Raw genomic sequence first — 25793 nt, 5'->3', positions numbered from 1 at the left:
AAAATAGGACCTCAAACCTTGTTAGATGAAATCCTTTTTTTATTTACATTGTGATGTAATAAGTATGCATGTATAACATGACTGATAATTGTTATGAAGATTTTTGAGGAACAGAGAAGCTTTGGGAAGGAAACAGTTGATCTTATGTTATTTTGCCGTCTGTGGAAGTGGGAAAAATGTTTTTGTGCTTTAGAAGTGGGGGGGGAAGTAAGGGAAAGTGAGGAACTCAGACAAAGAAAAATATTTTTTTAAAAAAAATGTTTAGATTCAGCCTCAAAGCAGCAACGCGCTATTTTCAGAACAGGTGTAAAAACCAGTGGACTATTATACAATGTGCTACTACATTATGCTATGGTAAAGGTAGCTTTAAAAATACTAGAGACAATGATAAGTAGTGATTTAGTTGAAGGTACATCCTTACCTTTGCAAAGTAACTAATTAACTTCTTATTGCAGCACTCTTAAATAGACAGGAATTCTCATGGCAAATTACAGGAGAAACTGAATTTCAGAAGTAGACCAGAAAAATGAGCTTTGAGGTTGCTTCCATTGTTCATAGGTAATTACTAAATTGTGGTGTTGTCTGTTCCTGCTACTGGTCTGATCTGGCAATAGGGTAGCCAGGCAATGTCTATAAACCCTAAATTTGATATTGGTGAGGGGTTTCTGTCCAGCTGTGGAAAAAGCTTAATATTGGGGGAGGGGGGATATGAGGCTTATAAAACAGATGGCAAATGGTATCAGCAAACAGTATGGGCATATCTGAAATTTCTGGAGCTTAAAAAAAAAGAAATTGTGAAATGCCCGCATTACAAAATGGTAGGAAACTGCTATCAGATTTCAGCAGTTATAGTCAAAGGGTCTCTGAGCACAGAAAAATAGGACTCTGAGGCCCATATGGTTCTGGGACCACAGGTTGCTCATTCCTGCTTTTATGTGCCTTGGTCACATTTCTCCATTAGTGATCCTATTGAAATACCTCATTTTAGAGATAGACGGGGGGGGGGGAATTGAGAAAGCAATCCATTGCCTATATGTATATAATTGTATTGAACTACTACAATATAATTCCATTGAACTTTTTTTTCCTCAATAATTACATGACAATTCTCTGCTTGCCGGATTCTGATCCTGGGATGTAAAGAGACTCATCCATGCTAAACTGACAGGACAATAGCTACAGAACAGTGAGCCCTCCTACTTTCACTGGTGTATGGATGACTCAGGTAATTATGGTCCATTGTGCCTTAGCAGCTGACAATACGAAATCAATGTTCATTGCATTCTTTTTTATTAGGGAAAATAAAGAACTGATTCATTACAGCATATTGTTGGATCGCTTTCAGCTAAAGAATTCATCCAGAATGAGGATACTTTAAACCAGCAATCCAGCCTTTACTTTACTGAGTCATGGGATGTGGCACTTCTGGTACAAAAAGCCAAACAAGTAAATCAGAAAAAGGTAAAACTTGCTTGCGCGATACAATGTTCTGTGGCAACAAGTAATACTATTGCACTTTCTTAATTTGTAAGTTTGTGGTTGTACGATTTGCATATGTTTTGTCATTTGTTTTATATTCTGTGTGTAAATATATAACTATCTAGGTAGACCCATCTCTCTATTTTCATACCTTACTGTTTTGAGTGGGATCCAGCATTTCTACAAAGTGATTGGTGGGATGTGAGATATAAAAGATTGAGAATCACTGACATGTAAGGCACATTAAGATCAAAAAACAGGAGCTTTTACCCAAAGTCCAACTGACCCTGGCTGCTTCGTTAGACAGGTCCACTCCATATGCTTGCATGTAGTCTACATGGGTGACGAAAAATTGCACTTGCTTTGGGTCTCTTCCGTACTTCAAGCCCAGGGCTGGGGCCTCAACGCCCCCTGGAGGATGGACCCCCTTGTGGCAAGGGCTATGCTGCCTGAGCGGCTGGTGGTGGGGCTGCCTGGGCGTGAGTGGGTCCAGGTGAGATTGCTGCCCCTCTGGCCTTGGCCAGTTGCATCGTGGTGCCATCTCCCACTGGTTCCAGGACCGTTCAAGGCTTGGTTAACTGGGTGAGAAGTTCGCAAGGTATCTCTCAGTACTCTTCAGGCTTGCTCCACTATGTTCTCCTGCTCAGCCAGCTCCCCTTGGATTTCTTCTTCAGCCCAATCGACATGCTGTTCTTGTCTCCGGGCTCCATGGCTTCCCCTTGTGTACATTACCCTGAGGGGTTTTCCCTCTATCTTTTGTCCCCAGGGTGAGCGACCACCAGGGCTTCGGCGCCTCCTCACTGATGCGCACGTTCCCCAGCCATTTGCTCCTGTTTTGGGCGATGTAGTTTGGTGGGGGATGGGCACAAGCTCCAGCCTCTTGCAAACCACTTTCATGGCTTGTCATTTTTTGGCTCAGTCCCCTCAGTAGACATTGGTCTCCTGGTTGACTGTTACAGCAGAGCTTGCCTACTGTCAGATTGGCCACAGCCTGCTCCCTAGGAAAGAACATCTCTTGCCTCCATAGATGCTAGAGAAAAGGTTCTTTCACTAGAGTTGCTGAGTGCAGCACGAGTGAGGCAAGCTCGGAAGAAAAGCCATGTGAAAATCATATATTGAAAGCAATCCCCAATGTCGAAAACCCTCCACCCAGTGAGAGTAGTCCAATCAGGCTCTGTTCTGATGTTTTGGGAACCTGGTGCTTCGGGCATTGTTGTAAATTCCTTTCCCAGGGCTGGCGTCCTTGAAAGCAGGAAGATGGCTCGGTTTGGCACCTCTGGTTCCTGTTAGTGTCCATACCCCCCCCCAAATTCTCACAGCATTCTTTCGCATCTCCAGCACTCTTCCCCTCACAAATGCCCCCTCCTCCTTTGTTATGGCAGTTGCTAGCTACAGTATCTTCAAAGAAAGTGAAGTTAGGCATCTGACACAGTATATGACAGTAAAACAAAATAAAAGCATAATAAAAATAGTAAGATGTACAAAGGAAAAAAAGAGCAAGCTCGTAAACAGTGACATGCTGGAATTTTTTTTTCTGTTTCATATTCTGTACTACTTTACATTGGAGCTGTGTTTGTTTTATTCATATAACAAATTAAATGTATCATAATAATATCGCTTCACTATTCCAAAGGAAAATGTTTTGCAAATGTACTCATCAATACAATGAAAACAGATCCCGTATGCACAGCTGATGACTCTAAAGCTATTGGAAAGGGAGTGGGGAAAAACAAAGAAGACTTCAATGGAATCTCTTCTCATGCTAAAAGTATATATAAGGATTTTCTGTGATTGCCTAATCTAGTCATTCCAAGGTTGTTTGGTACCTTTATGAAGGAAAAGCATGCATGATGTAGTCCATAAGGGTTTTGTAGGAAGTTGCTGTAACTAAATGTGTTTGCTCACCTGGACACCAAATGTAGAAGGAAGGAAAAGGAGGGAGGGAGGAAGGAAGATTAATTTTCTCTTTGAAGCCTTTATGTTATCACTCTAACATTAATTTGGATTCTTTCGTTGATTAAATGTTCAGTTATAGCACTTCCATATAGCTCTGAAGAAATTTTCTTTTAATTTAAGAGATATTGTTATTATGTTATTTTTATTTCTTTTACACTGTGTTTTTATTTCCTGTGTTAATGTCAGGACCCACTTCAAACCCACATCTTAAGAAAGCAGAACTCTTGGAAGCAATTTCTCCCAACAGGAACTTTTATTAAGAGCAGTTGATAGCAGGCATACTAGACAGGATCTGAGATTTCCCACGCAGAATGATAGGTTAAAGTATCCCGAAGCAAGACCCCACCCTGTAGTTCGTCCGGTCAGTGTGGGATGGCCAATCCCCAGGTGTTAAGTCCATCGTGGGAAAAGGGGAGATAACATTGGCCCGTCTCTGGTTCACACAGCAATGTTCGGGCGGCTCTTCAAACCTTCTTCGGAGAGCATAGAAATAAGCCAGGCACTGGAGTTTACAATCCTTGTTCCCTCCCTTGTTCTAGCTGACAGTTTAGGGAGAGAAAGTTCAGAGAGAGAGATAATGCAGGAAAGCAAAATGTTGCATTGTAGCAGATAGAGGACGCAGAGGCAATAAGCCCGCAGGCACATCCCCCCTCCCCCTTGGGAGTATGGCAGAACCCAGGGAGAGGTGAGATTTTATATAGAAATGAAATAGGAATGGGTTCTGACATCTTTATTTCTTTGAGTCACCTTGTGCAAGTAGGTGGCAATATAAATTTTCCAAATAAATAAGTAAATAAAAATTCAAGGTGAACATTAAAACAGAAAAGTCCTCCCAATGACATTACAGGCTGTGTGATTACTTGTTAATGGTTTCCACCCCAGGTGGCTTCTGGATGGAAGAATGGGGCTTGTAGAGTATATTAGAAGAAAAGTGATTGTAACATCTCAACTGAGTTGAGCACAGATAAGACAGGAAAGCTTTAATATTCAAATAAAATAACAAAATCAAAGGATAGAAAAGCAAAAGGATCATGAGATTAATATATTTTAAAAAGAGGGACAGGATACTAGTCACTGAGTATTGGAAGAGGTGAAAGCAAGGTGTGTGTCACATTCAAATATTTTAGAATTTCATTCTCTAACTTACAGATACTTCAGATCATATCATATGTGATCACAATATTTCCCTTCAACACCAGATGTTTATATGAATTCTTGGAAAGTTCAGCAATGGATACCTGCTGTCTTCTGAATCTTTCAGTTTGCTCCTTCAGGCATATTGAATATGGGCAATTCCTCTTGGGAATTGCTTTGGTGGGCATCATTGATAAGATACCTTGATTTATCATCTTAATAACAAAGCAGTATTTCTATCTGAATGAGAATTGGAATAATGAAATTATGAGCAATGATAAGAGCAATGCTCCAAGGACAACACATTCCTCTGCCAAGAATGTCATAGTAAAGGCAGGTTATAACTTGTTTGATGTGATATGTATACCTCTTAACAACTTAGTTTGTTCTACATATAGCAACATTTAGTTTTGCTAGCGTTGAATTTAATGATACCTACAGTATATTTAGCTAAGTATTTCTATAACTGTTAGCACCTTTTAAAACATATAGTACACTTTGTCTAGGTTACTAATGTCTTCAGGTTTGAAAAATTAGGAGCATTCATTTACAAAAAGTCAGGTCAATGATTCTGTGTCACAGAATTCAGTACTATCTGCTAATCTGTGTATGTACTTTTTACAATGATACAAAGGATCTCAAACATTATCCTATAAATTATAATAAAATTACCATTGCATTTGAGTTGCAGTGATATTTATAACCTTATTGTTTACCCTTCTGTATTTTACAAGAAACCATGTAATAGAAATAAATGTGAAATACAGGGCTCCATGAATTTCATTCATTTTAAAACTCTAGAGCCAAAAATCTGCAGAAATAATTAGTTGTCGCCAATTAATCTTATTTGGGGGGCACATCCTGTTTTGACAGCTATTAAAGCAGCTATCCTTATTCAAAGATGGTATCGGTCTTACATGGCCCAGCTAGAAATGAAGCGTCGATATTCCCTGACTATTTTCCAATCAATTGAATATGCAGATGAACAAGCACAAATGCAGGTTTGTATTCTACATTTCTTTGCCACAAACAGTTAAATCAAGTATACCATGTTTTCAGAGGAAGTTCTCTATAGTTCTTTTGTCTCTTAGTTTTGTGTATATTTAGACATTAGAAATTGTAGAGAATATTCATAGCTCAAGTTGTTGATTTAGGCAGATGTTACTAGTTTGGTAATGAAACCTCCGGGAGTCAAGCAGTAAGCTTGGAGGACAAACCTCTGCCTAAATACTTCATATTGTTTAAGGCTTGCAAAATAATGCCATATTGTTGGCTTTGTAACTGGTATCTCAGGACAATAATAATACAGTAGAAATATAAATATATAAGTTTATAAATATAACTGTATTTCTACTGTATTATTATATACCAGTCTTTTTTTCAAGTGGATTTTAAACAATGCTAGTTTTCATACGACTGAAAACATTTGCCTCTTCCTAAAAGCTGACTTTTTAAAAATGCACACTGGATCCAGGTTTTTCTAGTATTTAATCAATGCAAATGTTAAGGACCTTGGAGCTGGTCTTAAATCAAGTTATGACACTGGCACATATAGCACAGTATTGGGGATGGTTTGCAAGGTTTCAGAAAGGATTTTTTCAGCTCTAATGGATAATGCTGAAGATATAGACTTGGATCTTCTGCATGTGCAGTTCTATCACTGTTGTAAAGATTTAGCGCAAATAAACCTTTTGTTCTTATATATGTTACAGTACTTAAATAATGGAACATTTTAGGGCACAGTTTTAAGTACATGGTAGAATGTTATATTGTATCTGCAATGTGCTTAGAGTTGCACTGTAAAATCTTAGACTGTTTAAAACATGAAGAAAAAATACTGTTGAATTGCCTGGATGGGACACACACTGTCTTTGGACTTACTCACTTATCTTTTGGCATACATGTACATAGCTCTTCTCCCCGCACCCCCAATCCCCTTTTTTTCTTTCAAATACAACTTGGGGGCTGTGACTAGACTATGGCGAAGTGAAAACTTGTATTTAGATCTCCCTAGTCCTAATCTTCATTTGTAGGAAGTTGCTGTAAGAATGTAGAATGTTGCTCATTCTACACTCTGGCAGCAATATGAGTTTTCTTTGGGACACAGGAGGCAGAGAGAGAAAGTCCAGAGAAAGAAACATGTCTTGGCTTTATCCTTTTCTCTTCCTGACACTATTGACCTCCCTTGTAACAAGCAAGCCAATACAGATAGTCCTGGACTTACAACTGTTCATTTAGATCATTAGAAGTTACAACATACTGAAAAAAGTGACTTATGAGCATTTTTATACTTACTACCTGTAGCGCCACCCCTGAAGGGACTGCTGAAGTCCGGGTTCTCCTGGCCCTCTTGGTCTGGCTGCTTGGACACCTCTGCTTGACAGAGACACGTGGTGCGGTGGTGCTCTGTCTCTGTCGGCACCAACTCACGTGAGATAATGGCGGTCAGTCTCTCAGCAGGCAGCTCGTGTGAGGTGATGGCGGTCAGTCTCTCTCTCAGCAACAGCTCACATGAGATGATGATGGTCAGTCTCTGGCAACAGCAGCTCATATGAGATGATGGCCAGTCTCTAGCAACAGCAGCTCACGTGAGGTGAAGATGGTGGTCAGTCTCTGTCAACAAGCAGCTCCCATCTCTGGCAGCAACAGCTCATGTAAGATCATGATAGTCAGTCTCTTGCAGGCAGCTCACGTGAGGTGATGATGGTCAGTCTCTCAGCAGCTCATAGGAACACCCCCCCCCCTTATTCTATCTCCTCTACTCTCTCTGACCTTTCCCCACTGAAACCTCCCCTTCTCTCTTCCCTTCTCTCTCTCAAGCTTGCTCTACAGAAACCTCTCTATCTCTATTCCCCACTTCTCCATCCAGCTTGCCTCACCAAAAAGAATAAAAACAAAACCCAGCCAACCTCCTCCCTTGTTCTCCCTCCGTTTGGCTTGCCCCCCTGGAAAAAGGGACAAAAACTTCTTTTCCCTCAGTCAATTTCCTCTTCCTCTTTAAAAAATCCCTCCCCAAGAGCCACGCCCCACCACCAGCCACTGTGGAGGCCACCGGAGCTCCCGACCTTTCCACCGAATCCGCAGAGCTCCAGCAAAGCCTCCCAGCCAGCGCTGAACCCAGCCAGCACCAATCCCACCCCAACTCCCCTCTCCACTACACACTCCCCCCGCCCAAAAATTCTTTGGTCCCCCAAAGAGTGAGAAATGCTTACCAAGAGTCTGGGATGTCCGGGGGTGGATCAGAATTTCATCTGGCAGTAAATACTGCCTCTTCTGTGCTGTGGCTCAGAGCATCATATGTCAGTCTTCTAATTGGGTGTAACACTGTACTTTGGGTTCAGCTGTAATGAATGAGATCCTCCCGGGGCTTTCCACACCCAAAAGTCGCTGGGACTGGAAGCCAATTCTCTGGTTCTAGCTGTTGTGGGGCATGTGGAAAGGTTAAAACTGTCTCCATAAACTTCTCCAGCCCAGGAGCCTCTGGAGCTGGTGGCACTCTCTCCAGTTCTGGCAACTCCTCAGACTGCTCGTCAGCCTTCCACTCAGGTTCTCTAAGAACTTCTCCCCATTCCCAAGCTTTAGATACAAATTCAGGGGCATCTCTCAAGCTTGCTCTACAGAAACCTCTCTATCTCTATTTCCCCCTCTTCATCTGACTTGACCCTCCAGAAAAACAGACAAAAGCTTCTTTTCCCTCAGTCAGTCTCCTGTTCCCCTTTAAAAAATCCTTCCACAAGAGCCACGGCCTGCCACCAGCCACTGCTGAAACTGCCGGAGCTCCCAACCTCTCCACCGAATCCGCAGAGCTCCAACAAAGCCTCCCAGCCAGTGCTGATTCCACCCCAACTCCCCTCTCCGCTACACACCATTTCAGCATCCCCATGGTCACATGATTAAAATTTAGGCATTTGGCAACTGACTCATATTTATAACAGTTGCAGTGTCCCAGGGTCATATGATCATCCTTTGCGCTCTTCTGACAAACAAGGTTAATGGGGAAGCAAAATTCACTTAACCGTGTTACTAACTTAACAAATGCAGTGATTCACTTAATAACTGTGGCAGGAAATGTTGTAAAATGGGGCAAAAGTCACTTAACAACTATATCACTTAACAACAGAAATTTTGGGCTCCATTGTGATTGTAAGTTGAGGACTACCTGTACAGTGTGTTCTTGCCATACATCTGAAATGACTGCCTGAAGAAACTTTTGAAATGGGGCCAATGGCTACAGGAAATTAGGTGGTGGGGGTGCTGTAGTGCAAGGGCCAAGAGTTGCTTACTCCTGATCTAACATCTGCTCTGTACATTAATCAGGAACAGGGAGGAGTGATAGAGAAGTAGACCAGTTTTTATGCACAGAGTAGGAGTTATTTATATTTACGTCTTTTGAGCTGGAAAAGGTTTCATGCATGCAAGGGGTAGCATTAAAACTAAGTATGATGCTTGGGATTTTGTCAAGCATTCTTCTAGTACAGGGGTGGGGAACATGACTGGCTCAGGAATTCTGGGAGTTGAAGTCCACAAGTCATAAAAAGGACATGGTTCCCCACCTCTGTTCTAGTAGCTAGATCCCTGGTAAATGTGTAATAGATCAATGATTTTGATTTACAAACTAACAGATGCTTTCTTACTCAGCTCTCCAAATTCTTCACATTTATGCTGGACCATTTTACTCAGACCAATAAGACAGATCCAGGTGAGAATTTTAGAAAAATACTTAATTTTTAATAAACTGCATGGACATATTTTGCTTAGAAAAATGGCAATCTGCCACAGAAAAGTCTATAGGTATTGATACTATTTTTGTGAGTATCTTCAAAGCCACTTTAGGATCCACACATGCAGATGAAAGCTTTATGTTTTCCAAGAGTAAAAATCTAAGAATTGGATAAGCACCTGTGCTGTTCCAATTAAATGGTCAATTAAAGTAGGAATCGATTATTCATAACCACAGTGGTATAGCAGAAGAACTAGCACCTTTGCTATCCTGCTCAATGTATTTTTAATATTGATATTCAAGAATTCTAGCTGTTATAAAAGACTTCATTAATCTTAGAATCAATAGTAAGTAGAAAATAACAAATATTTTATTTTCATATTCATGCTAAAATATTTTCATGATTATCTAATTTTGAATATGCCAAAGTGTATTCCTAATGTTCCTGTGAAAAGTTATATTTGGCAATGTTTGTAATTCTGGTTTTAAATATTTTTTCCTCTTAAAAATTATTATTAATGAGTTTTTCTATGTAAACTAGTTATTTTTTCATGCAGAAGAGAACACGCTCACCAAAATTTGAAATGCAACTCCCACTAGTTACAGCTAACGAGACTAATGGAGGGATGCTAGAAATGGTGGCTCACTAACATTTATAGTTTTAGTAAGTTTAGTTTGTAACAGAAATAGGTGTTCTCTAGTGGAAGAAAAAATACTGATCATGAGAATAATCCTTTTTGCAGTTTCTACAATTAGGGGCAATTCCTGGCAAATAGATGGGGCAGAAATGGAGGTAGTGACAGATTTTATTTTCCTGGGCTCCAAGATCACTGCAGATGGGGACTGTAGCCAAGAAATTAAAAGACGCTTGCTCCTCGGGATGAAAGCAATGGCAAATCTAGACAGCACACTAAAAAGCAGAGACATCACCCTGCCAGCAAAAGTGTGTATAATCAAGGCTATGGTCTTCCCAGTTGCAATGTATGGCAGTGAAAGCTGGACCATAAAAAAGGCTGAGCGCCAAAGAATTGAGGCCTTTGCTGGAGAAGATTCCTGTGAGTCCCTTGGACTGCAAGGCGATCAAACTGGTCAGTCCTAGAGGAGATCAACCCTGACTGCTCTTTAGAAGGCCAGATCCTGAAGCTAAAACTCAAATACTTTGGCCACCTAATGAGAAGGAAGGACTCACTGGAGAAGAGCCTAATGCTGGGAAAGATTGAGGGCAATAGAAGAAGGGGACGACAGAGAATGAGGTGGCTGGATGGAGTCACTGAAGCAGTAGGTGTGAGCTTAAATGGACTCCAGAAGACGGTAGAGGACAGGAAGGCCTGGAGGAACATTGTCCATAGGGTCACGATGGGTCGGACACGACTTTGCAGCTAATAACAAAGGGAGGGAAAAATGGAGGGGGAACAAAGAAAAATCTGGCTGCACAATTGTGAATTTTTGCAAGGTTTCTCAACCTTGGTAATTGTATAGGTGGGCTTCAACAACCAGATTTCCGAAGGCATCCATGCTTAGCATTGAAGCCCACCTATCTTAGAGTTGCCAGGATTGAGAAACATTAATATATAGCTCTGAACATGCTATAAACAAATATTTTTTGTAATTATATCCATGAAAAGAATATACATAGTTTATAGTTTATTGAATCCATGTTATCATACAACAATTGAAAACAGCTGTGCTAGAAGGGTTTCCGGTTTGCGTGCATGGTGCTTCCGAATGTGCAGGAACAGTCTGCTTCCTGCCATCCATTTCTTTCTTTTTTGGAGGACCCTGAAAAGGGTCAAAAATCACCCTGGAGGGGCGATTACCGAGACGAGGACTTCCCTGCGATTGCAGAATGGTGGCAACCCTCCGCTGGAATCCGGGATCATCTCCTTTGGCCCGAAGAAGAGACCAGCGATAAAGATGGCCGATCACTAAGCCGCTCCCTGCCAAAAGCCAAAAGTACTACCTAGCACTAAGAAGCAATCTGGAGGACCTGCGTGAGCTTTTGCCTTTCCTATTCCCTTAACCATCTTCCTGTGGGACTTTTCTGAAAATCTCCTTCCCCATTTTTTGAGAAAACGGCAAATATCTACTTTCGGAACAAATCTAAAAACCTCAAAGCTACAAAAGAAATTCAATTAATTCAGCAAAGAATTTAAGCAATTTCATCTGTATTTACGAAAAAGCTTCCATTTGTTGCTGGGGATCCACTATCATATCCTTTCTCTAAGCTGTAAATTAAAGAAAAAATTTGAACTAATCCTACAAAAGTTCTATATTAATTTGGGGGGGGGGAAGAAAAAGGAAAAAAATTCTTACATTGCATGTCATATGTTATTGATGACATCTTGTGGCGAAACCTGGTACAGCAAGTAAATTTCCTTTTTCTGTTGTGAGAGCTGACTGAATAACAGAGCTGTCCTTGAAACAATGCTTAAAGATAAGTGTGGGAACACCTGGTACAGCAAGTAAATTTCCTTTTTCTGTTGTGAGAGCTGACTGAATAACAGAGCTGTCCTTGAAACAATGCTTAAAGATAAGTGTGGGAACACCTGGCACTGAATACAACTCTTCAGGAGGTGTAAAATCTTTGACTATTATTAAAACAGCCTCCATGGAAGATTTAACTGCAAACAATAATGAAATGGATGAATATATCTCACCACTTCATTATAAACTGATACTGGACACGATCTTGGCAATGACAGAGCAAATTAAAGCCAAACGCCAAGAAAAATCTGACAACTTAAAGCCACCAAATCAAATTCTGACTGTAAATGAGGAAACAATAACCCAAAACCAAATAGAAGAAGTGGAAACTAACACTAAAATAGGAGACTTCAACGAACAACAAAAGCAACCTTCAGAAAACCTTAAAGTCCAAACTTTAATGGCAACTACAAAACTTACAAGCCAAAAAGCAACAGCACCTGAAGAAAGCAACACCAAGAGTCAAGACACTAAAGGCCTTCAAATACACTATATTGAGAATTCAACTAATCAAATGACAACCATAATACCAACTACTACTTACTACCTAACCCAGATAGAATTGGAAGAACAAAAAGATTTGACTGATTTAATGACAATTATATTATATCAACCATCAAAAACTGAATTCTCAAAGCAAAAATACAATGGTTACAAAGGGGACATTTTCCTTGCAAAACTGACATTTGGATACGCTCCCTGGATTCAAATAAGGGGTATAGGAAGAAAGGAAGATACATTTGAGAATTCAAAGATGCCAAGAGGGAAGCCTGATTGGCACAAAAGGAAGGCAAGAGTTAGATTTAAAAAAATTGAACTTGTTTATCTTTTGGGATTCCTAAAGATAGACTATAAAAATATCTTTCTATAGATTAATGAGAATCTCTAAAAAATATCACTGATTTTACATTTAGCTTTTAGATCTGTAAAGGAAAACAAAAGTAAGCTTTTAGAATATAACTCCGAACTATATTATAGAATTTGGAATGATATATCAAAAGATATGTCATTTTAATAATTGATGTATGGTCAAGATGACTTATAGAATGTTCAGTGGTTACTTTTGAACTATAGTATAGAATCTAGAACTTTATATATAAAAGATAGCATTTTAATAATTGTTGAACTGTTAAGACAAAAAATATATTTCTAATAACTGGTGATTTGTTAACATGAAAACTAGACTTTAATGGTAAAACATAAGAATGTTTTGTAATGAACAATATAAGTTTTGTAGACAAAACAATTATTCTTTATTGAAATAGAGAATTGTGGGTTATCCAAAATTAAGCTTTTTCCTATATACTATAGGCTATGCTAGAATATCTTATTGCAATTAGATAAAACTTAAAAACAGGATATTGATATGTATTAGTGAAAATATATTTTGAATTTTGTTGATTGACTAGGTCAGGGGGAGGCAACCTCGGCTCTTTTATGACTCATGGACTTCAACTCCCAGAATTCCTGAGCCAGCTGGGAGTTGAAGTCCATGAGTCATAAAAGAGCCGAGGTTGCCTACCCCTGGACTAGGTGATAACTAGAAGTGTACTAACTTGCTTATTTTGACTATGTAATCACTAAGGGAATTAGAGAGCGCATTTCTGTGGATGTAACCTGAACTATTTACAACTGGTTATTTCTTATTTTAACTACCCAACCACCATATTGTTTCACAAATACATGTTTATGTAAATATTAAAAAATCAATAAAACTTGTTTGTAAAAAAAAGAAAAAAGAAAAAAAGCTGTGCTTGACAAGGTAGCATGGAGAGCACTTGCCTATAAAGTCACCAAGAGTTGGACTCGACAAAGTGGTTAAAAACAACATAGTTTATTGAAAGCAGCATTAATTACATCTTGCAATTGCTCTTGCAAAACAACACACTTTTAAAAGACTGAAAAAGAGAACTTTGCATTTCCATTCTTAAGTGCAGTTTAGCCCAACATGCAAAGCAATACAGTACTATAGCTGCTGAATATCCCAAAAGTGCTTTTTCAGGAGGCAACTGGACTCTCTTGTTTTTTCTTTGAAGATATTTCGCTTCTCATTCAAGAAGCTCCTTGAGCTCTGACTGGATTTATATTCCTTGCATGAAAATGACCAGTTGTCTGCAAGGAATATAAATCCTTCCATTCCCCACCATCCAGTCAGAGCTGAAGAAGCTTCTTGGATGAGAAGTAAAACATCTTCAAAGGAAAAACAAAGAAAGTCCAGTTGCCTCCTGAAAAAGCACCTTTGGGACAATTATGACCTGAATGACTGAGAATCTCCATAGACATTTAGTTAAGATGGCACCCCACTTCCTCTGGCTTAGCCTAGAGCAGGGGTAGGCAACCTCGGCTCTTTTATGACTCATGGACTTCAACTCCCAGAATTCCTGAGTCTATGCTGAGTCAGGAATTCTGGGAGTTGAAGTCCATGAGTCATAAAAGAGCCGAGGTTGCCTACCCCTGGCCTAGAGTCTGCTCAGAGTAGGAATAAATGCTACATCTAAGCCATTATCTGTGGACATGATTATTAACAAGATAAAATATTTATTAGCTGCATTTTCTGCTTCCTTTATAGAAATCAACTCCCACTTTTTCTCTACTAGTAGTGATTTTGATGCCATATCAATCTCAGATCATGCCATGACAGAGCACGAAAGAATAATACAAGTACCAACCTCTTATCCTGGGCCTCACCTTTCTTTTCCTCTCACTGTCACCGATACTGAAGTACTTCTTCAGGCTTTCAAAGATCAACAGGCAAGTTAAGACCAGTGGTTTAATAATTTTAATGCTTTATTTTATAATGTATATTATAATTACAAAATGGGAAAATGAGGTATCTCTTATGATAGTCTTTAAAGAAATACATCTACCTAGATGGGGTCAAATCAAAGGTAGCTCTAGTACAGGAGTCGGGAACTATGGGCCTTTTATGACTTGTGGATTTCAACTCCCAGAATTCCAATAATAATAATAATAATAATAATAATAATAATAATAATAATAATAATAATAATAATAGTAGTAGTAGTAGTAGTAGTAGTAATGGTAGTGGTAGTAGTAGTGGTAGTGGTAGTAGTAGTAGTAGCAGTAGTAGAGTTGGAAGGGACCTTTGAGGTCTTCTAGTCCAACCCTCTGCTCAGGCAGGAAACTCTATCTATATCATTTCAGACAAATGGTTGTCCAGTCTCTTCTTAAAAATTTCCAGTGTTGGAGCATTCATAACTTCTGGAGGCAGGTTCTGGGAGTTGAAGTCCACAAGTCATAAAGTGGCCATAGTTCCCATCTTTATTCTAGTACATCATAATTTGTGGGGTTTTTTTCTTTTTCATTTCTTTAGTTGGTTTTAAATCCAAACCATGGACTTTGGATACCTTGATAACCAAGCTGAGACTATTTAGCACTTAATTTTTTTAAAGGAGTGGCTTTTCAACCAGTGGTAGGGGTACCACCTGTGGTACATTGGCACCTGGCAGGTGGTACATGACCATCCTAGAAAAGTGGTAGCGGGGGAGGGGAATGAACTGAACCAGTGGCAGCACCACACATGCCTAAGCGAGAGATGGCTGGAGCTGCAGGGCTGTCAGGACTCAGTGGAAGTGCCAGGATCAGCGCCAGGCTCCAGTTGGAGCTCGGCGCTGATCCTGGCACTTCTGCTGAGCCCAGAGTAAGTGCCAATCAGCTGGAATGTTGTAGCGTCTCCAGGGTCTTGTGATTTACATTCAGATGCTTGGCAACTGATTCATATTTATGACGGTCATAGTGTCCCAGGGTCACGTGAAGTGACCAAAACCTGCTGCAACCACCCAGCAGACGTGGGGAATAAAAACCAAACACACCTCCCCACCCTCCACCCCCCGCTGCCAATCCTCCACAAAAGTGCTCACAACAATGAAAATCTCAGGCAGGAGGAAGAGCGCCTCCAGGTGCGCAGGCAGGTGTCTTGCTCATCTGTGGGTTGGGCACTTTTTTCAGTGCCATTGAACAGTCACTAAGCGAACTGTTGTAAGTCGAGGACTACCTGTACATCATCACTTTTTTCCTTTTTTTTTTGGTCAAGTTTTTGACATCTTGCTAGGCAACTGGTGGTACTCGGATGTTGCCATATCCTAAAAGTGGTACAATGGGTGAAAAGGTTGAAAAGCCCTGGTACAATACACTGGTTGCAACCAGTATTGCCCAAGTACAGTTCAGAGATCTTTATTAGAATAGCGTTAAAGATCTTGCCCACTTGTTCTTCGAGTGAGCAGGGCCTCTAAATGTCCTCTAAATGTTAAATTTTCTCTCAGACAGACAACATCCTTCTTGCTTAGCTTTAGTGAATGGATGCCAGTAACGTGCTGTTTTTGTCTTCATATATGATACTCTGCAGCAGTTACATGCTCGATATGTGCTTCAGCTGTTTCATGAGACCAAGAAAGTCCTTCAACAAATGCCAAACATCACTTATCTCTCAACTTCTTATGCCAAAGAAGTAACCATCTGTGGTAAGCTAGCAACATTTTTCTTCAGTGAAGCATAGTATCAGGGCGATATAGAATCTGAAATATCTCTTGAATTGGGAGGGCTGTGCAATATTTTTAGCTATCAGTGCCTTTGAGATGATAGCTCCTTCCTCCTAGTACAAATCCTTCCCAATTTGTCTTTATCATTCCAAAAAAGGATTGGTGACTCACACTCCAGAACATATTTTAAGTAAACCAAACAACTTCCTCCCAGTTTTTTTCTGTCAGATGTTACTGAATGAGTCAGTGATCCCACCAGGCAAGCTTTTATGAAAAGAGCTGCAATTTCCATCTGTAAAAAGTTCTTTTGTGCAGTAAATAATTAATTTCAACTCTAACCTTCTCCAGTCTTCAAGAAATGGTTCTGATACATTGTTACCAATTTGAAGGTACCAAATCTGGGCTGCAAAATTCAAGATGAATACTAGATGGGACCAAAGAGTTAGATATCTGCCCCCTAAAGGTTGTCCAGATTTTTGCCATCCACATCTGATCATCCTATTATAATAGAAGGAATGCCTATTAAGAAATGCTTTTTTCCGGAGCTATTAAAATTATGAAAATATACAAAATATTAGGAATTGTAATGTATAAGCTATATTTTAATGTATAGCTAAGAGAAAGGGAAAGTAAAAAGGAGAAAAAGTAAAATTTTCCACCCTTGCCTTCTTTAAATTTTTGAAAAGGCATTGATTGAGACTTGGGAATTTTCTGGGTCAAAATAGCACTGTTTGGTGACCATAGGCCAGTGGTGGTGAACCTATGGCACGGGTGCCAGAGACGGCACTCAGAGCTCTCTCTGTGGGCACCCGCACCATGCCCCGGAGGTGGCAACTATTCCTCTTCAACCAGCCACCTGCTAATTCACCGAGGTCCCACATGGCTGAATGCATCCCAGCACGGCTGGTTTTCCTCCCCCCCATCCCATCCCTCCTGGCCTTGCATGCTCTCCTTTTCCCAGGCACGACCCACTGCATCACCTCCTCAGCTGTTGGCCGACCATCCATCTTAGAGGCGGCTTCTTTGAACTGCTGGCGATGGGCTGCGGAGCCCCAGAGTGCACTGGTTGAGGGGCCAGGAGGCTGTGGCTACATGTGCGCGGGCCGATGGTGTCAGGCAGCAGCTTCCCCAGCCCTTGCCTTGCCCCATGGCAATGGCACCCCTACTCTGCCTCACCTCACCCCACAGAATGAGTCTCCTGTCTACCGCCCCACCTGCCACAGACCTCCTGGAGCTCCCCCAACCCTGCCCACCCCCCCAAGTGTCCCTCTCCACAAGCAACATTGAGGTAACCACACCCACCTTGGCCACACCCACCCAATCTTCCATAACCACCACAGCCACACCCACCCAGTAGGCCACACCTACCTGGCACCCAGCAATAAATAAGTGGGTTTTGGGCTGCAGTTTGGGCACTTGGTCTCTAAAAGGTTCGCCACCACTGCCATAGGCCATCCGTGTCTTCTCATTATCATAAATATTTTTATATCAGTAAAGATGTAAACATTTCAAGTTTCCTAATCATTTTTACTTGATTACATTGACATAATGTGGTTAAAGTGGTATAAGTACACAGCATTATTGTAGCACACAAATCAATCAAAGCTCTCCAAAACAGCTTAAGTAAATCAAAGTAGGTCAAGTAGAAAAAACAGGGCTCATCGTGCAACATACAATATAAGCACTGTAACAGCAATTATGTAGGACAGAGAAGCAAAAGACTAGCAGGGTATACTTTAAACAACTAGCAGTCAGACACAATGAACATTGAACATTCCTAATCTCACAACCCACAGACACACTCAATCACGGTTTAAGGGGGAAACTGTGAGCATCCTAGACCAAGCTTAATCCAAAATTGATAGGGAATTCCTGGAACTTTAGCATTTAGACAAATCAACTATCAATAGACACATAGAAATAAACCATATTTACACACCATTCAAACGAGACAATAAAAACGCCCAGAAGGAAACAAAAATACTAGAGCACATCCTCTCCAGCAGCCAACAACCAGATAAGCAGGGATTAAAATCAGGCAAACAATCTAGCAGAAAACAATACCCAAACAATACTCTAATCAAAGAATTAGTAAGGAGAAAACCACACCACCAAAGTAATTAGAAAGGCAAGCAACTGTATATAAATAGGGAGCAAATTCCCCACTTATTCACAGATATTACTGTTGAAAGAAAAATCTTGATCAGGGTCCAGTCCAAGCTGGGAATAAACAAAATGGAGACTGCTTTGAAAGAAGGTTGTAGTTTATTGAAGAGCAGAACCACAAGACATGTGGCTCTAGAGCATCTGACCACATGGTGCAGGGAGTGGTGGGTTTTTATACCTTCTTGGGCTTTTGTGTCTGGAGTTGTTCTTGTGGCATGAACTTTGACCTGAGGTTCAGTGTACCTTTCTGGTATTCTAATAATGGTGGATGTTAACCCTATTATGTCCCAAAGGTCATGTTCTGCTTCCTTGGGGCTGTGGCTGATGGCTATGTCCTGTGTTGGATTTTTTTGGGTCAGGGGTTGTTGGTTCTAGGGATCTTTGTCTTTCTAATCCCATCAGCTTTAAGTTTCCTGGTGCCAGTCTTTCTGAAAGGATTATCAAATCTGCATTTCTACAGATCTGGTTTCCTTTGGGGAAATATATTCTGTTTTTTTTAATATCCCCCAAAATTTCTTTCTCTCGGGGTTGCTGTCTTCCTACATTACCTAGTTGGGTAATGAGATATCTGCAAACAAAAAATAAGCTCAGAAACCACCAAGGACTCCACAATTCAAGCTTGCATATACTCTTTTGTTAGAGCAGTGATATATATTATGGATGAACTCCCCGAGTCTGCTTGAGGAACTTCAGCAATTGCAAAGAAGAATAATTATTTTGTTATAACTCTCAGACTCAGCACTGTATCTCCCAATCACAGGAGCAGCTAGCAGACTGAATTCATTGTACTCATGCAATATAAGAATGTTTTAATCAGCTTTTAATCCACTCATTGCAAAGCCACATAAGGAAGCTTCTATTTATATTTTATACAATTCAGTGAGTTCTATTCAGTGACTGCTGTGCATAAGAAAATACCATTATATTTCCTCAAAATGTGAGCCTCTTAAATAGGATGAAATTACAATTGTTCTTGCAAGCAAGCCTGTCCTTGCTAATCCATATGTACTTCATCTAACCGGTGTCCTCATTTGCACAATTATAAGAATATCTGAGAGAGATTACGACCTGCTCTTCAAGCAAATAATAGTTTCCATGGCTGAAATCTAATTAGTGACAAATGAAAGCATCATTTTTATTGAAGCTCAAGCCAAATTTCTGATTAGAAGTAAATGAGACATATCCTACTTCCAGCAAATCCTTTTTAGCTCTCTGAGTTGGCATTGAAATATTCATGTAGTGAGTTTCTTTATGTTGGTTCTTTCCCTTTTGGCTTCCAATTCAAAATCTATTAAAATACACTTGAGTGCCTACATTTGTTCCTTCACATATATATTTCTTTAATATCAGAGAGTTATGATTTCTAATTCTGGCAGCTGATAAGTTTCATCTGAAAGCTTTGTACTATATACAGTACTAAAACTGTTTTTCTTTCTAGGTGATTTACATGGAAAGTTAGATGATCTTCTGCTGATATTCTACAAAGTAAGTAACTAAAACATCGTTGAGTTTTTAAGATAGTGCTTAGCTCAAATGACCTACATACAGATGATCAGCACTTTTATGGTATCAATTATTAAGCTTTGGGCATCTTTCCACTGGCACACTGTTAATTATAATTGGAGGCTGATTGAAAGCACTACTAAAGGATATTGGAAAATGTGAAACTTAAAAACAAGGAGACTTTGGGATTCTTTACAAAATGTAAACGGAAGTTGAAATAGCTTAGAAGTTTTCTTCTTGAAAAGAAAAGCAGTTAGAAGCTTGGATGTTGTGAAGCATTTTGTTAAAAGAATTCAGAGTATTTGAACTTATGGGTGGGGTTGTTCTTTTTTGAAAGACATAAATATATAAAGTGGAGGGGCTATTGCTGGATGGATAGGTAGACGCTGTGTCCAGGGCCTTTTGCTCAGTTTTGGGTAATGTGCCAGTTGCAGGCTTACCTGAACCTTAAGGATCTTTGTGCAATAGTCTGTGAGAATGTCCTTGAGAGAAAGGAGAAAAATCCACAGATTAGACACCAGTCAGATAAGAGACATCTTAGCTCACAGAAGCAAGGGAGGCATGGCAAACATCTCGGAAGGGGCCATCCCTACTTTCTTGGACTGTAAAAACAAAGTGGGAAGAGATGTACTTTCAGCCTTGCAAGGTTCTGCTTCTTTAATCTTACATAAAGCTAGTATTAATACAGTGTAAGAGTCGTGGTGGTGCAGTGCTTAGAATGCAGGACTGTGGACTAATTCTGCTGACTGCTGACTGCCAGCAGTTTGGCAGTTCGATTCCCATTGGCTCAAGGTTGACTCAGCCTTCCATCCTTCCGAGGTCAGTAAAATGAGGACCCAGTTTGTTGGGGGCATTATATTCCCTCTGTAAACTGCTTAGAGCAGACGTGTCAAACACAAGGCCCGGGGCCGGATCCGGCCCGCGAAGTGGTTTCATGTGGCCCGTGAAGCCATCCTGGAAACAGTGAGGGAATGGCCCCCACTGCCTTGGCCCTGGCCCAGAGACCCTCCTTCTGCCAGAGACCCTCAGATCTGTCCCACTCCTGCCCAGGCCCCCATAGGCACCCTTGATACGAACGATGTAGAGCTGGCCATGCCCACCCAGTAGGCCACACACACTCTAGCCACACCCACCCAGTAGGCCATGCCCACCCTGGCCACACCCACCCACCCCCCTGAGGGCAACCGCAATGCTGATGCGGCCCTCAATGAAATTGAGTTTGACACCCCTGGCTTAGAGAGAGCCTGTAAAGCACTGTGAAGCAGTATATAAGTCTAAGTGCTATTGCTATTGCTATTACTGGTTGGTGCTTTTTGATTGGACTATCTTGAAGGACTGATATCATGCAACAATAACTAATGTTTTCATTACCATGCACACTGACTACTACAATGTGTTCTACATGGGGCTGCCTTTGAAGAATTCCTGGAAACTATGCTTGGTACAAAATGCGGCAGCCTGGTTGCTAGCAAGTGTTAACTAACAAGAAAATATTAGACTTGTGCTCAAGTTCCTCTATGAATGATAGTAAACTTCTGTCTGCAGTTCCAAGTGTTGCTTTTTATCTGAAAAGACCAAAGTATCATCATAGCTACGTTTTCCACTCAGAACCATTCTATCTGGTGTGTACACCATGGGAAAAACTGCTGGTTCTTCCATATGTTTGTAAGCTAAAAGGAGGCTGGAGCAAGGAAACAATGTTGAGGAACAGCCTTCCTTTTCACATTAGATTAGTCCCCCCTGAGGAAGCCTTTTTGCGAACAATTAAGACCCATTTTTCTTTGGTAGTTCAATGTTACCTTGCTTTTTCTTGTTTAATGATGGGCTGTTGTACCGTATCTAAAGAATATTAAATTACATATCCTATTTTATTAGGACAGTAAGGTATTATTTAGGACAGTAGATTATTATAATATTTATTGTGTTTGTGAATATTTTAATATTTATTATTACTCTACAACTTAATATATTTATATGTACCATGGATGTTTTATTTATTTGGTGGTGACACAGCCTTCCATCCTTCCGAGGTCGATAAAATGAGGACTCAGATTGTTGGGGGCAAGATGCTGACTCTGTAAACCACTTAGAGAGGGCTGTAAAGCACTATGAAGAAGTACATAAGTCTAAGTGCTATTGCTATTATTTGATTTTTTATTATTTTTATCTAATGAAATAGGAGCAATCTTAGTTCCACAAACAAGCTGTATTTTGCTGCAAAGGATTTCATTTTCATTCCATTTACAAAGGACAGTAACTAAAGCTAAAGCTGTTACACACTTAAGAAAAGGAAATGGAGACAGGAAAGTCTTATTATAATTTAAAATGGATGGGATGTTTTGCATATACAATTTAAATTTAATGGCAGATTTAAAGATACTTTAAAAACTAATATTACAACACACACACACCCCCCAAAAAACAACAGCTTTCCCAGCCTGGATAATTGTAACTTGCATATATTTTCAGAATATGCTTCATTTGTTATTGAGGACACTTTTAATTCACTGCTCCAATAAGTGTGTTCTGAAAAGTTTGTGGCTTTTTGTACTACAAACATATTCCTAATTACATGGGCAGGTGGGAGCTGACACATGCGTGAGAATGGAAGTATATATCTATCACAAAATATTATTATATTTATATAAAAGTAAAATGCCTCGTATTGGAGAAAAGAAAATTTTAAAATGTCTTCAGTTTCTTGTTGGTAAAGCAGATTCTAAATGTAACGAATTATTGTCATAATAATTTCACTGTAATGACAACACAGGCAATAATATATAAAACATGTTTTAACACTGATTTATATTAGTGTTACTTGCCAAAATTGGCTCAGCTAGGACTGTATTGTCCTATACAGAAGTTGATCTGTGTGCTGAAGTAGGTTGGTGATGGATGTTAATTTATTTTTTATTTGTATGTTTTCAGTTGATTTGTTTTATTTTAATTGTAATGGAGTATTTTATATTATCATTTTTCTTGAATGAACTTGAGTGCTATTTGGAGGGATATATGGATGTAAAAATATTGAATTATCCATTATATTGACATAGAATCTCAAAAGTTAGATAAGGCTATAATGCCTTCATGATTGATACAGCCCTCCTATTATGAGCTCTGGCAGAATTGGAAAAGTATTGCTAGGAAAGAATATTATATAGTATTCTGGTAATTATTGCAGGAATATTTCTATAATATTGCATTGCGATGTTAGCTACTCTGCTGTTTTGTTTTCTTCTGCAGAATGGCCTTCCTTCAGAAGAAAACCCTTACGTTTTTAATGGTGATTTTGTTGACAGAGGGAACAATTCCATGGAAATACTTATAATCCTGTTTGCATTTCTCCTTGTTTACCCTAACCATTTACATCTGAACAGAGGGAATCATGAGGACTACCTGATGAATCTTAGGTATGGCCATTTTTATTCTTTCTCCAGCCTGAGCTCTTAAATATGCTTTCTTTCTGAGAGTTTGATATTAATGTTTTTGACCTAACCATGATTTTCATGTGTTGGTATTTGAAATTGTATTTTACTATACTTTCCTCATCCCATAAATCTGGCTTTGGTTTTAATGATATGCAGGCAACATAAGACAGACATTTAGCTGGGATGCCTTTATTGCTTCTGGTGGATCTCCTGATTGAAACCTCTTCTGGGCTGATTTCTTCTTTTATTCCACTTGGACAGTCTTTCTCAGTTAATTTCTTTATTATATCAGGACTTCTGTGTCCAAGTCATCTGTCCCATGTGTGAATGCAGTTTGAATGTTTCTCCCTTTAGGCAGTATTAACCACCTGATTTCAATTCAGCTGATACAATTCATCATTGCTTAGATTAGCCCTTTCATGCAATTTTTGTTGTCTTTCCCACATTTCTTTAGCAGTTTCATACTTACATGTATGATTTGATCATCTTATATACCAAGAGAGATGGTGCTCTGAATTTTCTGATCTTTGTCTATCAACTCATCTGAAGGTTGTTCTGGCCTAACTTCATTTATACCAGGGGTGTCTAACTCAATTTCATTGAGGGCCGCATCAGCACTGCAGTTACCCTCAGGGGGCCAGGTGGGTGTGGCCTGGGTGGGTGTGGCCTACTGGGTGGGCGTGGCTAGAGTGCATATGGCCTACTGGGTGGGCGTGGCCAGCTCTACATTGTTCGCATCAAGGGTGCCTATGGGGGCCTGGGCAGGAGTGGGACAGATCTGAGGGTCTCTGGCAGAAGGAGGGTCTCTGGGCCAGGGCCAAGGCAGCGGGGGCCGTTCCCTCACTGTTTCCAGGATGGCTTTGCGGGCCGCATGAAACCAATTTGTGGGCCGGATCTGGCCCCCAGGCCTTGTGTTTGACATGTCTGATTTATACATTGCCGCATATCTTCACTTATTAGCACACTGGTGTCAAACTTGCTGCATCATGTGATGTGTCATGACGTATCGTGACTTCTTTTTGCATTGCCTGAGCTGGGGTGGGGGCGGCCTCAGTATGATGCAACCGGCCCACGGGCCGACAGTCTGTATTAGCAGAATTTTCATCTTGAATTTCCAAGAGTGGTAATTCTGGTTTGTCAGATTTGCAAATGAAATCTTTGTTCCAGCTTTGTTACAGGCCATTTTCTTTTATTTATTTATTCTGTTGCAGTCTTCTTTCTGTTGCTGTATCTTGCACTTATTTCCCGTAGCTGACTATGACTGGTTTGCTCCATTCAGTGCTGAACTTTATATTTCTCCTCTAATCTGGGTTTAACCTGGGTTTATACTGGCTTACCTCTGATTTACCTCTGAGTTCTGGGTTACTTTAGGTCAAAGCTGATTTACCTGGATTTATCTCTGGGTTAAAGATGGTTTATTTTGGTTTACTTGGGGTTTCATCTCTGAGTACTGGGTTTATCTCTGGTTTATCTCTATGTTGAAGCTGGGCCCATAAGTTAGAAAATTCTGTTTTATTCTATAGAAATTCTATTTTATTCTATAGAAATTGTACCAGAAGATTACAGGTAGTCCTCAACTTACAACAGTTTGTTTAATGACCATTCAAAATAATAATGGCACTGAAAAAGGTGACATGACCATTTTTCACACTTATGACTGTTGCTGCATCCCCATGGTCATGTGATCTAAATTCAGATGCCTGGTACCTGACTCATATTTATGACGGTTGCAATGTCTCAAAGTCATGTGATCACCTTTTCCAACCTTCTGACAAGCAAAGTCAATGGAGAAGCCAGATTCATATAACTACTGTGTTACTAACTTATCAACTGCAATGATTAACTTAACAACTATGGCAAGAAAGGTTGTAAAATGGGGCAAAATTCATTTAACAAATGTCTCATTTAGCAACAGAAATGTTGGGCTCAATTATGGTCGTAACTCGAGCTCTACCTGTATTATATAGCCATGCAGATTGGTAACAGATGATGGTTACATAGCCATATAGATCAAATAAAATGTACAGTGTACAGTCACCATGAGCTTTGATGGTGTCAACTGACACAGGAAACTCTCCTCAGAACATAAAGAACCATAGATTATAACCATAGATGCAAACTAAACACTGCCATCTACTGACTGAATAAATTTGTAGTTGTTGCAATGTAAAATGCATTCTAACATGTATTGCAACAATTATTTTTAATTTCAGATATGGTTTCACAAAAGAAATTATGAAGAAATATAAGGTTAGTATTTTATCTCCTTTTGATAAAGGCCATCAAGTTAACAAAGCGACAGAACAGATTGTGCTGTTTTACAAAAATTATCAGGCCATTAGCAATTACTGTCCTACATATGTCCTAAAAATACTTGCTTTCAAATTTGTTCTTGTTTTATTGTAAAGCCAAAATGAAGCTGTC

At 39.9% G+C, this 25793-nt stretch overlaps 1 protein-coding gene across 1 annotated transcript in view; it reads left to right on the top strand.

Moving 5' to 3' along the window:
- Positions 1–1409: 1409 nt before the first annotated feature.
- Positions 1410–25793, top strand: part of PPEF1 (protein phosphatase with EF-hand domain 1) — a gene marked incomplete at its 5' end in the record, with an annotated part of 44740 nt that continues 20356 nt past the window's right edge. Inside the window, 8 exons of the mRNA XM_083361280.1 lie at positions 1410–1461; positions 5443–5570; positions 9208–9268; positions 14343–14524; positions 16140–16254; positions 19877–19923; positions 23185–23351; positions 25583–25619. Of these exons, the coding sequence (XP_083217406.1) occupies positions 1410–1461; positions 5443–5570; positions 9208–9268; positions 14343–14524; positions 16140–16254; positions 19877–19923; positions 23185–23351; positions 25583–25619 (789 nt within the window). The remainder of the gene's footprint in view (positions 1462–5442; positions 5571–9207; positions 9269–14342; positions 14525–16139; positions 16255–19876; positions 19924–23184; positions 23352–25582; positions 25620–25793) is intronic.

The sequence above is a fragment of the Vipera ursinii genome (assembly GCF_947247035.1).
Source record: "Vipera ursinii genome assembly, chromosome: 4".
NCBI classification, from domain to species: domain Eukaryota; kingdom Metazoa; phylum Chordata; class Lepidosauria; order Squamata; family Viperidae; genus Vipera; species Vipera ursinii.
This window is presented reverse-complemented; position numbering and strand designations above follow the sequence as displayed.